At 37.1% G+C, this 13,796-nt stretch overlaps 2 protein-coding genes across 2 annotated transcripts in view; one reads left to right on the plus strand and one right to left on the minus strand.

Moving 5' to 3' along the window:
• The window catches only part of DPP4 (dipeptidyl peptidase 4), a 91,554-nt gene extending 89,665 nt beyond the window's left edge, over positions 1–1,889 (plus strand). The window contains exon 26 of the mRNA XM_019636841.1: positions 876–1,889. Coding sequence (XP_019492386.1) covers positions 876–977 — 102 coding nt within the window. The 3' untranslated portion in view covers positions 978–1,889. The remainder of the gene's footprint in view (positions 1–875) is intronic.
• Positions 1,890–7,443: 5,554 nt separating this feature from the next.
• SLC4A10 (solute carrier family 4 member 10) overlaps positions 7,444–13,796 on the minus strand; it is a 200,567-nt gene continuing 194,214 nt past the window's right edge. Inside the window, exon 25 of the mRNA XM_019636818.1 lies at positions 7,444–9,563. Coding sequence (XP_019492363.1) covers positions 9,497–9,563 — 67 coding nt within the window. The 3' untranslated portion in view covers positions 7,444–9,496. The remainder of the gene's footprint in view (positions 9,564–13,796) is intronic.

A 13,796-nucleotide genomic window follows, 5' to 3' on the forward strand; every position in this document is an offset into this window, starting at 1 on the left:
TTATCTGTGCTCAGTTCAAACACTGCCCACTGTACAGAAGTGGGACAGTCACTTGACACCCAGAAAACCTGGTAAATATCCTTCATGTCAGATTCTTTTAAGAGGTTCAGGTTTATTTTTTCACTATTCAAAGACAGGCGTGCTACTTTAATTAAACAATTTTTAAAAATTAATTTATGTCACCATAATACATGTTTGCCTGGCAATGACTTCCCACTTGCTTAATGTGGTATGAGTTGATTAATTTTTGCCTCAGGTCATCAGCTCTTCCTACATAAATACATACATACAGATTAAAAAAAAAACTCCAGTGAAAAATCTAAGTGTTTGTAAATACCACATTTGACTTTGACTTCACTTATGTTAAACATAAATGGAATACTGAAACAAATTTTTCCAGTTCCTTAGTGATATATATTAGGAAAAATTGCCTTTTAAAAACATTTTTTTAACACAGTTTACCTTAAGATAGTGTAGGAGAAATTTAACACTTGATAACACTTAATTAGAACTAGTGGGCTTAACAGGATAAACATTCGCTCCTGTGCATGATATGGCCCTAAGTGTCCTTTGAGTCAAATTTGAAAATGGATTTGGATATTTTAATTAGAATATATCTATCCTTAAAGCACTCCTCAGTAAAGCCAAATTCACAGTGAGTCTTCTGTCGCAGCACCTCCTGGAGGACAGCACAACATGCCCTGGAAAAGCCCTGCGGGGAAATTACACACCCTCTCTGATCACGTTTGAGTTTATACACTGATTCAGGAATTAAAACATCCTGTTTTATTCTGCATGCTCGTGAGAGCTCATTTGCATTGACTGAAAAAAACAACACAGCTGACTTCCTAATTCTGACCTTTTTCTTTCTCCAGTGGTATACAGACGAAGACCATGGAATCGGTACCAGCTCAGCACACCAACATATATACACTCACATGAGCCACTTCATAAAACAATGCTTCTCTTTACCTTAGCACCTCAAAACAGCCTGCCATTTAAAGCTTATTAAAAGCTATTTTGTTCTCATGATCTTAAAACTCCACTGTCAAGATGATATAAAAAAAATATACTCAAATCAAGAAATTTAAGGTTACTTTGTTCCCAAATTTTATGTCTAGGACCCTAAGTGGGAACTTCTGTCATTGCAACAGATTATTACCATACAGAAGTTTGAATTATTCAGTCTGGTTTTGTTTATTATTTAAAATCATTTCCACATCACTTGCTGAAACAACAAATATGGATTGTTTTTAGGGGAGCTTTGCATAGGTTTCCTGGGCATCATTTCATTTTTTTCCTAGCTGGACTAGTCCAAATATTGTTCTGTTCTTTAAAGGGATGGTAAGATGTGCGCAGTGATGCGCTGAAGCGGGGGTAAGAAGAGGGGGTAGGGAGAGAAGCTAGCTGGGCCTGGCTGGGAACCCAAGTCCAAGCACGCTGACCCGACCAGGCTGCTGTCAGCTCCTCTCAGAGAAGAGCTGTTCACAGCCAGATTGGCACAGTTTTCTGAGAAAGACTATTCAAACTGTCTCAGGAAATCATATATGCAAAGCTCTGACTTCTGAGTAAAACCACAGCAGTTGAACAGACTCCAAAGCAATGAGAGAGAAACTGCCAACAATGCAAAGCCCCCAGGTGCCAGTTATGGCTATAGGTGCTACAAAAACACAGCGAGGGTGATGGGAAAGCATTGTCAACGTGCTCTAAAAAATACTGATGTTTCCTCCTGAAAGAGGCAGCTTGGAACTGAGATATGAACACATCAGCTTGCCCTGTTAAAAGATGAAAATATTTGTCTTGTAAATCCTAACTTGAAAGAGTACTTGCATCAAATTTTCTTATTTCTTTGAGCACCTTAATTAAAAGAATATTTTTACTTCCTTGGACTTGTTTTTTTTTTTTTTTGCTTTTTAATTGAAAATAAACCACAAAGTTATGTATTATTATTTTTCCCATTCTACATACTGTAGAATTTCTCCTGGTCACTTAATAAATTTCATTTTTTCAGAGGTAATGAGTTTTGTGTCTTGAATCAGACCTAAACCACATTGGCATATGGACACATTTATCCAGAAAAGCTCTTGTTTATTTTGCTTGTTATCCCAGACTGTCTTGTAAACATGGAGAGAGTTCAGTTTTTATAAAAAATAGACATGTAGAAATGTGTTAAATTAAGCAGTTCATTGGGTTTTCATCCAAGACATATACAATTTCTAATATATATATATATAATCAACTTAAAATAATTTGGGTTATTTATGTAATACATAATTTATCATTTTATTTGGGAACTATGATGAGGCGCATATTATAAGAACAAATAATAGCAACAATATCATCTTGGTAGCTCTGATGGTGCAGTAGAATAAAAAAGACTCAAGTCAATCACTTAAGCATTTGACTATTTCTGGTGGAAAGAATTATATTAATGAAAGCATAGATTTCAGATGCTGACGTTAGCCTAGCAAAGTAATGTCTAGATAACTGAGGAAACATGACTCTTTTTTGCTCCATTATTTGCAAAATGGCTTCATTTTTTAAAAATTGATTTTATGAACTTAAACTTAGCTTCAGACCATTTGCTGGAAAAAGTTATCCCAGACAGACTGAGCTGCAGCTTAAAATGGAAGAAATGGAAAAAAATCTATTAATTTAATATGAGGCTGGTGAGTCATGGAATGGACACAGGATTGTGAAATTCAGGTTCAACTGTCTTTTCTGAGCCTGCCATTGACTTTAATGAAGTCTCAAATCCCACTCATCCACTGGAAGCATCAACTGACCTTCAAACCTGTAGGGCTATTGTCATAATTTTATTTCTTAATAGAGTTCAAGCATCATGAGTAGCTGGACCAATCTTTGCAGAGTTCTATATCCAGAAATAGTAGTCATAGAGCATATGTTCAAATCCTGAACTAAATTAATAGTCATGACAGCAAATTAAATAAAAATTTCCTTTTATCTTAACTGAAACCATACACTGTACAACTTCAGCTATTGTACAGCTATTAAGATCATTGACAGTACCAGATGCTGACAATATCAAATATTGTGCAATATCAGAGATTAATAAGACCATTGCGCAATAGTTGTACAACATCAGATAATATACAGATATTAAGACCATTGTATAATAACTGATACTGTACAACTATTGTACAATATCAAAACTATATAAATTCATTGTTCCTTTAGTGTCTAAACATGATAAATGTTTTCTCTGGTGCTCAGAGGTAACAAAAAATCCTAGCACATATTTTTTGCATAATTAGGGTTGCAAATGGTAATGATATGACTAAAGTTAAAGTAGATTCCATGTGACCCCCATAGAAGTCTTACTCTCCAATAAGCATTTTAAATTAGCTTATTGGAAAAGTTAAAGAAACAGACAAATAGAGAAATACTCTGAGGGCAAGTTTGAAACACAGAGGAACTAATGACACCACTAAGATGCTCAGACACGCCTGACATTGACAGCTGCAGCCTCAGCAGGCACATGGATGCTCCGATTCCTTTCATAAACAACCCGCTAAATGCACCAGTTCCTAGGAGGGCATACACCGAAGGAAGGGAGAAATGGCCGCATCTCTTGTGTGGATACAGAGTTTGTTTTTTAAGTTTTGATTAAGATTTTTGGGAAATCACTTCAAAAATACTTTTTGAACATTTTTTGTTGTTGTTGTTGGAAACCTTGCTAAAAATGAGGCTATACCTCCATGCTTTCTTAAATAGCAGGCACAGGACATAAATCGGTGCATCCTTGATTAATCAAGGCCACCACCACAAAGATGAATGATCACATCAGGCTGTATGTCATTCTAAGTGTTTCCTTTCCTATTCACAGGTGGTCACTGAAGCTACCAGTTCCACCACTCTGCCTTTGTTGCTTTTACTCTAAGTTGATGTGAGAACTCCAATTTTTAAAACTACTAGATTTGTACAATATTTCAGATGTAATAATCTCTGAATGAAAAACATACCCAAACACAAGGATGGCTTTTTTCATAGAGAAGTAAGAGAATTTTGTTCTGCCAACTTTGTGAAAGTTCTTTGAGCAGTGTCTGAAAGGATGACCTGGGGTGCATATTCAGGCTTTCTGAGGAATACCTACAAATGGTAGAGAACGAGAGATGAATGTGGGAATAAAGCATAGCATCACTACCCACAGGAAAACTCAGAGTATGGTATAAATAAGACCAACGTCATACTCAGTAGAAAGTTATCATTTTTATTCATGTCACCTTTCTGTGATAATATTAGTATTTAAACGCAAGAATTTGAATTAATGAAAAGAAAGATAATGTCCTTACTGTTGGACTGAGACGCGTATCTTCTCTGGAGTTACAGACTTTAAACTTCAACAAAATCAAAGGTCTTATTCTACATAATCTTTCATCCGAACAATCACCCCCAAATTTGTCAGATATTTAAAACACATGTATAGTGAGAAGTCTGACCTATCAAACAACCAAAACACTAACTGTTCTATTAATTTTCTCCTTTCCAATGTCATGATATTTGTGACTCGTGAGCAAAACGAGAAGTATTTCATTGGGTCGGTTTAGTTTCCAATGTTAATCACAAAACTAAGAGTGACAAAGAAAATGGAACATACTGCGAGGAAACGTACCTGATTCTGGTTGCATGAGCTGGAATGAGTAGTCTGTTAAATGAGGAAGGCAGCCGCACCTCGCCTCCTGCTGGAGACGCCGGGTACTGCAGCTGAGGTTACGTGGACCTGGGTTAGAATCTGAGCGCCACCACTCACAGTGAGAAAGTTACAGTGCATTTCATTAGATTCTTATAGAAGTTTTACTTTCCAATAAGAGTTTTAAATTAACTTATTGGAAAAGGAAGTTAAAGAAATTGACAAATAAATTAGAGAAAAACCCTGGGGGCAAGTCTGAAACATACAGGAACTAAGGATACCACTAAGATGCTCAGACTTGCCTGCCACTGACACTACTTAGCCTCTTTGAACTCAGAACCTACTTCACAGAATTTTGCAATGCTATGAAGATACATACATATATATGTATCTTCTATGTCTGGCATTGTAGCTCTGCCTGGCACCCTCCTTTCCCATTCTGCCTACTCCTGTTCACAACTATTTTGCTCTTTCTCCTAGTGTGATGACTCCATCGAAAGCACAGGTTCTCACCTGAGGCTTCTGTGTCCGCAGGTGCTGGGCACACCTTCAAGAATAAGTATTTATTTTTGTTCCAGTACTGACATGTCAGTGGGAATCCTTTTTGGATCTTTAGTCATTCTCAATAAACTGAGCAGCGGGATCTTCTGATATATTTTACTCATAATTCTGTCCACAGCCTTTGCTGGGTGGATAAAAAGCAGAACACAGAACTAGGCTCTGGAGAGTTACAAAGGAAGGATAAAACACTATTCCTACCTTTAGGGAACTTATAAACAAATGGAAGAAATAAGTCACATGGCAAAAAATCTATGACTACAGCCACAGCAGACGGCAAGAGTACCTAGGTACAAAGATAAGTCTATGGTAAAAATGGAAGCAATGAATACAAAGAAAGGATAGGTGGGGGCGGGGGGAATGGGGGGGGTAGTTTCTGGACCTAGATGAGCCAGTCATTGGTTAAATTTTGTACTATACTTAGAGTTCTGCAATAGTTTCAGGATTACTGTTGATACCATGTCTTCAGAATATGTTTTTCAAATACAACCCAAAACATATTATATGAAAGAATGCTCTACATAAAAGATTTATAATAAAACTACTGTGTCTGGAGTGATTTATTAATTACCCAAGGAGTACTTAAGCCTGTTTGATTTAAAACTTAATAGGCCACTTACAGCGAGTTTGGTTTGAGTCTCTGAGAGTCACCCTGGGAGTTGGATCCCTAAAGAAGTGATGTTTCCCACAATATTCTTGACTGTGCTACCAGATGATCTTTCAAAAAATTCATGTCTCTCCATTATTCAAAATCCTTAATGGGTAAAGTTCAAACATCCCCTAACATCGAATTTAACATCATTTATAATGTTTTCAACTTATGTTTCTACCTTTTCTTATAGGTCTCCACTAACCTCCTAACACTCCACCACATTGGGCTGGATGCTGGCTTCCAACTATGTCATATATTAGATCCATCAGGCTCCAATAATACCATATACTTAATTTTTTCAATACTGATATGTGTCTGAGAATCTTTGCAGTTCTTGGAGTAGATTTCCTTCCCCATTTCCATCCCAATTCATATGCCACTTCTGAAAAACATTTTCCCCAAACTCTGCCCTACTCAAAGTTCCATCCTTGCATTATTTATTATTCACTGTTTCAATCATACCACTAACTTAGTACATATCACATTATGTTATAGCTATGCACCTACGAGAATCACAGTCCCATTTTCAAAGCTCCAGCACAAAGGCTAGTGGCCAACACACCAAGGGAAACTGGAATGACAGTTGTATCAATTAGCTACAGCTTTCTAAGGAAAATATCCAGAGATCACTAAAATACAGTAATAATCCCGAATATAGAGACTCTTCAAGGGAACTGATTACAAGTAGCCTTTCAAAGTTGATATTTTGAGAATCATCATATTATCCAATTACGCTCATAAAATTGTCAAATGGTTGTAATCTCATTGCATGAATAAATAAGAGAGGTATATTGGAAAATTTGGAGAGCAATCTTGCAATGATAGTAAAATTATCAGGTGCCCAGGAGCAAACAGGCTAAAGTTAAACAGAAAGATAAGTAGATTACTACAGATAAGAAAAAAATAAGCTACACTTTTAAGAGCCAAGAAAAACACTGTAAGATCTAGGGATCATGTTGAAATACAGGTTGTTTATGACTTGTCAGTGGAGAGTTTCTATCTATGAATTTAAACTACACCAAGGAGATATTCAGATTATATTTAAGAAAAAACTTCCCAGTATCAAAGCCTGTTAAACGGTAGCAATTACAAAGTAAACTCACGAGTCAAGAGAGAAATATTAACCCGTATGTAGAGTTCTGAATGCAATTATCTCCCCGACAGACTGCCAGATGGCTACAAAAGAATAATGGTCCCACCTGATCTATTGCAACAAAGAGAAAGGAGACAAATTTTAGGAAATGCTTTTCTCATGGGGGGTAAAAACAGAAGTCTAAGGAGTTCCAGTAATGGGAAATCTGTTATGACCTTGGAAGCTTTTACTGGTCATAGGAATAATGCTCTTTGCACCCAAGTCACTGCTCTTTGGAAAATGAACAGATACATTCTAATATAGCTCTCAAAATATCCTGTTCATGAAGTTCAAATTATATGAATACTCTTGAGTTGTCTACATCACCAAGTTTTCTTTACATACGGGGTATCTAAATTTAAATATTACGTTCAAACAATCAAAATGTTCTACAGTGATTTACTGCTGATTAAAACTAGGAAAAAAAAAGACAAGACACTTGCATCACAATTTAAAATATGCAAAGAAATTAGTTAGGATAAATATTTATTTCCACATAACATTTCTTAGTTGTGAAAAACACAATATCCTAGTCACATTTACACATTACTTAACCTTTGCAATAAATTACATTCAAGATATTCACTAATTCTGACCAGGATTTGAAATTAGGAGGAAATATATAACACTACATTTTTCTTATACTTTATATGATTTCAAAATATTAGGATTAACATAGGGATATCATTAAAAGTCACACAAGAACAAAATGACTATAAAAATACTCAGAAATACAGAATTTCATTGGATATGATGCTTATTCAAATAGGTGATCATGTGAAGATTTAGTTCACTATGATCACATTTAACAGAACCGTTATTAATATATTAAAACACTGGGAGGCTGCTTGTGGGACTGACTGGCATGTACAGCTAGTCTTAATCATAAAACAATGGCAATGTTTACAATGTAGTATCTGTATTATAAAATATACAAAGGCAACACATTTGGAATGGAAAGTTTCTGTATTTTTTCCTTGGCATTTATAAACACAGACTTTATTAACTGCATAGTCTCCCTATATTTTTGAGGCTTATGTTCCATTAAGAACTGGCTTCTTAAAAGATTGCGAGGGGAATTGTTCAGAAGGTATCAAAATGTTGAGTCTAATGAAGGCTTGTTGTTATTTTATTTCCCTTATAAGTTTAATCACAGGAGGATTTTTTTTTTCACTTTTCATGTACACTTATACACAGAATATATAATTAATGGTTTGGAAAAGCGATAGGGCTCTGTGTTACTATAAAATTGGACACTGAAGATTATTAGATTGATGATCACTGGCCATTCTTAGGAAACAAGAGCACTATGAGATTTAGTCTTTATTCACTTCACATTCATCTAAAATAAAAAGCAATACTGTATTTTTAGTAATGCTCAAAAAGTCTTCACATTTCTTCCTCTGGTATAAGTTTAGTAAAGATGGATTATTTCATACAAACTGAAATACCTACAGAAGCTTCTCAAACAGAATCTGAAAATTTCATTGAAAATATTATTTTTTTTCTACAACATGCATTTAATTAAAAAGTGGAAAAGAGCTTTGCAGGAAAAAAAAAAGTTACAAGTGGGTACCTGTCAGTCTAACATTAGAACGTGACTCAGAAGCAGCATTAGCAGACATGCCCTTCAGCAGAAAGGTAACTGTACAGGAGTGGAGTCTCATATATGGTGACTCACCATTTAGTATTCCATGAGTATGCATATAATAGATTTATTTGGAAAATGTTTGTTGTCAACAGGGTAAAAATTTAACAGCATATTCCTGATAAAGGGCTTTTTTTTTAAATCTCACAAAACGTACAAAGTTTTTCTACAGCATTTCGTACAAGCCTAGTATTTGATCATGTAATCAAAACTTCAATTTTAAGCAGCTACTACTTGACTTTTTGCATTAGTGCCTGATTCTTTTAAACAAGTTGTAGACAGGTGGCTATCTAGTTTTTCAAATTATTTTAAGTTTTAGTTACATAGAAATTCTTAAGTAGTAAATGTATCATAGTAAATCAAGGAAATGCATAAATACAATTATTTTTAAAAAAATGCTTCCCAATCTAACTTTTTGATTTGGGATTTTTGACATGTCACTAATGCTAAGCTATAAAAAAATAAGAAGTAAGACTACTTTTCAAAATTCTTCTCAGTGAAATTACCAGGTATCTTCAGGTCACTACAGTAGGAAAATACAAACTAGGTAAATATGACTTATCTCTTTAAGAAAGCTATTGCTCTCAGAAAACTGACAATGAGAATCCAGTGCTTACAAATGCCTAACATACAGCAAGAAACACAGAGTTTCTTGCATTAGCTATTGTATACGCTCACAAGGGTGTCTCACTGCTCAGAAGTTTAAACACAGACATGAAACAAGTATTGCACTACTTACAGTGTGAAGGTGGGTTGGGGATGAGAGACAGAATATACAATACATGATCAAAGCAGTTTTATTAATAACTGTGGCACTCTTCTCATATATTTGTAAAAAATAAATTGAAGATCAAGTCATAGACAAGTCTCCCTGTCAACACCTTTCCCTGAGTCAGCTTTCTTCTCTTTTCGGCTTTCAATGCTACAGGGGAAAAAAGGAGAAATTTATTACTGCAATCCAGCACGGCTACTGTGAGACCGGCTTGCTCAGACACAAAAGCCATCCACCCTGAAGCTCCGCAAGGGCCCTGAGGCATGGCTCTTTCATGCTGAGAAGCAGAGATAGATAGCAACAATTAAAATCCTCTGTACTCAGTGAGAGAGAAACCAAGAACTGCAGAAAGGGGGAAATTCAAAACACAGAAATTAAAACCCCAAACCAGACATTTTTAAAACAGTTCCAAAAGCAGACAGTTTCAAAAGCATGCAAGATTACTACCATGGTCCTCGTTTGGGCAAATGCATCTCTGATGATTACTGACAATGTCAGTCATGCCCCATCTTAAGTCAGCACTGCCACTACAAATGACACAAACAAGATGTCGCCGTTGGTATTTCTGGGCTCTGCTGCGAGTGGCCCATTCTTTGTGCACAGGCTGGGCCCTGATCCTTGGTGAGAACTGTGTTGTGGTCAGTAGGACAAACATCTCCACTGGTCTGGAGGAAGTAGTCACCCCCACACTGCCCTCCAGACACCTGTGCTGTCTCTTCACAGACAAACCCTCGCCCTGTCCATCAGATGAACCAAGTTGCATCTCGCTCGTCCAGAATAAACTCATTCCCAAGTGGTGTTTATTTTATCTATTCTTCAATTAACTTTATCAGTGGGCAAGCTGGTAATGTGACTCTCTCGTTTTTGTTTTCTTTTTCTCCAATATTTTTCTGATGTACACTTTTCCTACTCTCACATTGACAGTGTTCTTGGAAAAATCCAATGATGGGTTCACATGCGTGAAGCTGACACCAAGAGTGTGTGCTTCTGGAAGGACAGAACTGCTCACTTCCCACTCTGCCCAGCACCGGGCAGGGCCCTCCGTACCTGAGGCCTCTCCGTGTCCCTTTCTGCTGCTGACATAAAGGGCAACCTACAGCTGGCCAGCCTCTGAGGCCCCGAGCTGGGAGAACCCACACATTTACTGTTAACTTTGGCCCTTAATATAAATGTATGAAATAGTTAGTTGGTGGTGGGGAAATCCTTGGTTTTATAACTCTTTCCCAAGCAATAAAGTGAGAATTAAAACCCTTTCTTTCTCTGGGGCCTCCTGTGCAGCTTTCATAATGGTCAATAACTCAGACACATTCTAAGAGTGTGTTTTTTAAATTGTTTTTCCTCCAATTCAAGCTAGAAACAGCCCTTCTCAGTTGTCACCACCACCCGGCACCATCAGGTAAGAAGTGCCGGAGCTTCTGCCATCCGTGGCACGCTGCCAGCGCTGAGAGCTGGTGTGAGCGAGTGTCTATGGCACCCAGGTTTATGCCTGCCACACTTCTCAGCACACACTACTTGCAGGTCAAAGCAAAGCAACTTTTTTCCCTTTTCTTTTCTCCTTCCATGAGAAGAGATGACAGTGTGCACATGATGTGTTGAGAGCCTTAACTCTGTATTTTTAACTCCTCTATCTGCATGACTCACTTTCTTCTACTTTAAGTTCCATTCACATGACAAGTGTCTGCTACCCTACTTTCCAAATTAACTTCTCCTTGGGCTCTACCTGGCTCCCAGTCTCTTCTGCCAAATAAAGCCAGTGAAAAAGGGCAGCCTGGGGCAGTGGAGGAGGCCCTGGGCTTGGAGCCGGAAGATGACTTTCAGTTTCCGGAAGCTCAGGCTGAGCTAGCTGTGTGACCTTGGGCTAGTGATTTAACCTCTCCGAGACTTTATTTCCTCATCCATACATTAGTTTGGACTAGAAGACCAAGTTCTCTGGTAGCTCGAATACCAACATTCTGAGGCTGGTATTCCCAACTCTGATGAACTCATCTTTTGAAAGATAGAATAATATATCCTATCTGCGAGGACAGAGACATACTGGTCTCTACACATGCACACTTCCTATGTGTGCAATGCTCTCCTCCACCACCTTTTGATAAAGGAGCGAATTTCCCATGACTACTAGTCACCAAGCAGAAAAAGAGATTCAGGACGTCGACTGGATTCACAGGTGTGCTTCCTCCTGATGTCCTGCTTTGGTCATACTAGTTGTTTGGTTACAAAACAACAACTGATTATGACTGAGGTTTTGTCTTTAAAACCAGTGGTTTGGGCATTAAATTAGATTTCAGCACAGTATGAGGCAGAAATTTTATAGCGAGCTCAACACATGTATGAAAAATATTATCAACTTGAATTTTCTTACTGTAGAGCTATTACTCTATTCCTTGTTACACTGATTTTTCTCATGGTCAATATATTACATATATAGGTTTGCATATCTATTATATGCCATACATAATATGACATATATAACATAGCTGATGATGTACAATAAATATACTGTATTGTATAGTAATCTGAAAAGACCAGGAGGTAAAACATGGATGAGACAGTGTCCCTTTCTTGAGGAGTTACAATTTAAAATATAAGGAAGTAATACTTCAAGAGAAAGCAGAACATGACCCACTACCTCCATGCTGCTAAGCAAACTTGAAACTGTTATTTTTCAATGACACCAAAAGAGCTGTTATGAACATTTACCAAGCAGTCACGAGAGGGCCTAGAAAATCAGAGCAAGAAGGAGAATCCAGGAAAGAAGAAAGTGGTGGGTGTGCGGGGGAAGAGAGGAGCAGGGAGGGTGGTCCCAGGGCCGACCTAGCCTGTCACCAGGGCCAAACCAAGGGCTGATTTTCCTGGTGTTGCCAGGTATCTTACCAAGAAACATCAATCTGGGCTGTCAGTTTTATAAAATATAGCCGTTGCTTAGCTATTCTGATGCAACGTGGTTTTTAATGAGTCCTATTTCCACCAATCTATCCAATAGGCTACAGAGGACTTGTCACATGTATGTACAGCATTGTTGAACTAGAATCAAATAAGACATCCCACAGGTGTGATAGAATTTGCAGTTAGCTCTTTGATCATTCTTTCAGTGAAACTGGATAAAATGTTTTTGACAATGAAAAGTGAATGAAATAATGGAGGAAATACAACTATTCCAAACTCCACTAAGAAAAGGTATCTAGGCTTCTCTAGTAGGCATGTAGGACCTATAGCAAGGGATAGGATGGAAAACTAGGGATGGAAGTATCAAAGGCTGCACAGAAGCCAGTTTAGGTCTCAAGATATACAGACCCTGGTAACCTGGTCTTTAGGCCTTTTTTTTTTCTTTTTGCCAATGGATACTCTAGCAGGCACAAAATTTTTATCGTTCCTGGTCATAATACTTCAGTACCTTCAACAGATACCAAGAGAAAGCAGTGGCTTTGGGGGGAATTGTTGTTATCAGTATTGGTGGTTATAGGATTTCTGGAAGCCACACTCATTCCATCAGTTTCCACTGTTGTGAAGATGAAAGACATTGACCACTAACCAAGAGATATTTTTTCACAAGGAAAGCTACAGATTTTATAACATATAAATTTATGAGTAAACTTTCATTCCACAATAGTTTTAATCTTATGGGAACATATGTTCAGGGAATAAAAAACAAGTGGTTATATCAAAACATAAAGGATGGTCTATTTAAAATTGGACCTGCTTAAAGCACATTACGTTATTCACTAGAGTTACTCTACTGTCTGAAGTAATCTAAATACATACTTTTAAAACAACTAGCTAGGCTTTTCTGGTGAACAGCATCAGTTGACTGTACTATTTACTTTAAGGAGTACCGAAAATATCATGACATAAAAACTTTTGCTTGAACCAAAGAAAAACAGAGAAAAAGTTTGCACTATGAATCCATATAGTACAGGAAGAAAAGCCATCTATCAGTCTGATTTTCTCAAATTCCCCAGACATTCCCATGGCTGCCATTTTGTTTTGAGCCCATAAACCTGGAGTTCATGTTTTTAAAAATCAGAGAAATGCCATATTTTTAATGTGAAAGGTCCACAAGCACATATTTCAATGGGTTTGAGATGTTACCCTTCTCATAACTCTGATTTTCTTGCAAGACTTCTAGCAAAACTGAATTACTATGAGGATTACTCTATCAGACTGTAGCAGGGATCTTTAGGAAAGAAAGATAAAGCATGTTTTAGAATAAAATATGACTTCTGCTTGAGGCAAAGAAAGACATACATGAAGATTTTAAAGTCCTGATAAATGACAGAAAACATCAACCATAGTCAGATAGCCTATTATGTAACTTATATTAATCTTCTTTGGAGGAAGTGTTGGAGGTAGTTGACAGAGTTGGGTGGGGGGGGGGAAGGAGGG

This window comes from Hipposideros armiger, unplaced genomic scaffold, assembly GCF_001890085.2.
Source record: "Hipposideros armiger isolate ML-2016 unplaced genomic scaffold, ASM189008v1 scaffold_30, whole genome shotgun sequence".
NCBI classification, from domain to species: Eukaryota; Metazoa; Chordata; class Mammalia; order Chiroptera; family Hipposideridae; genus Hipposideros; species Hipposideros armiger.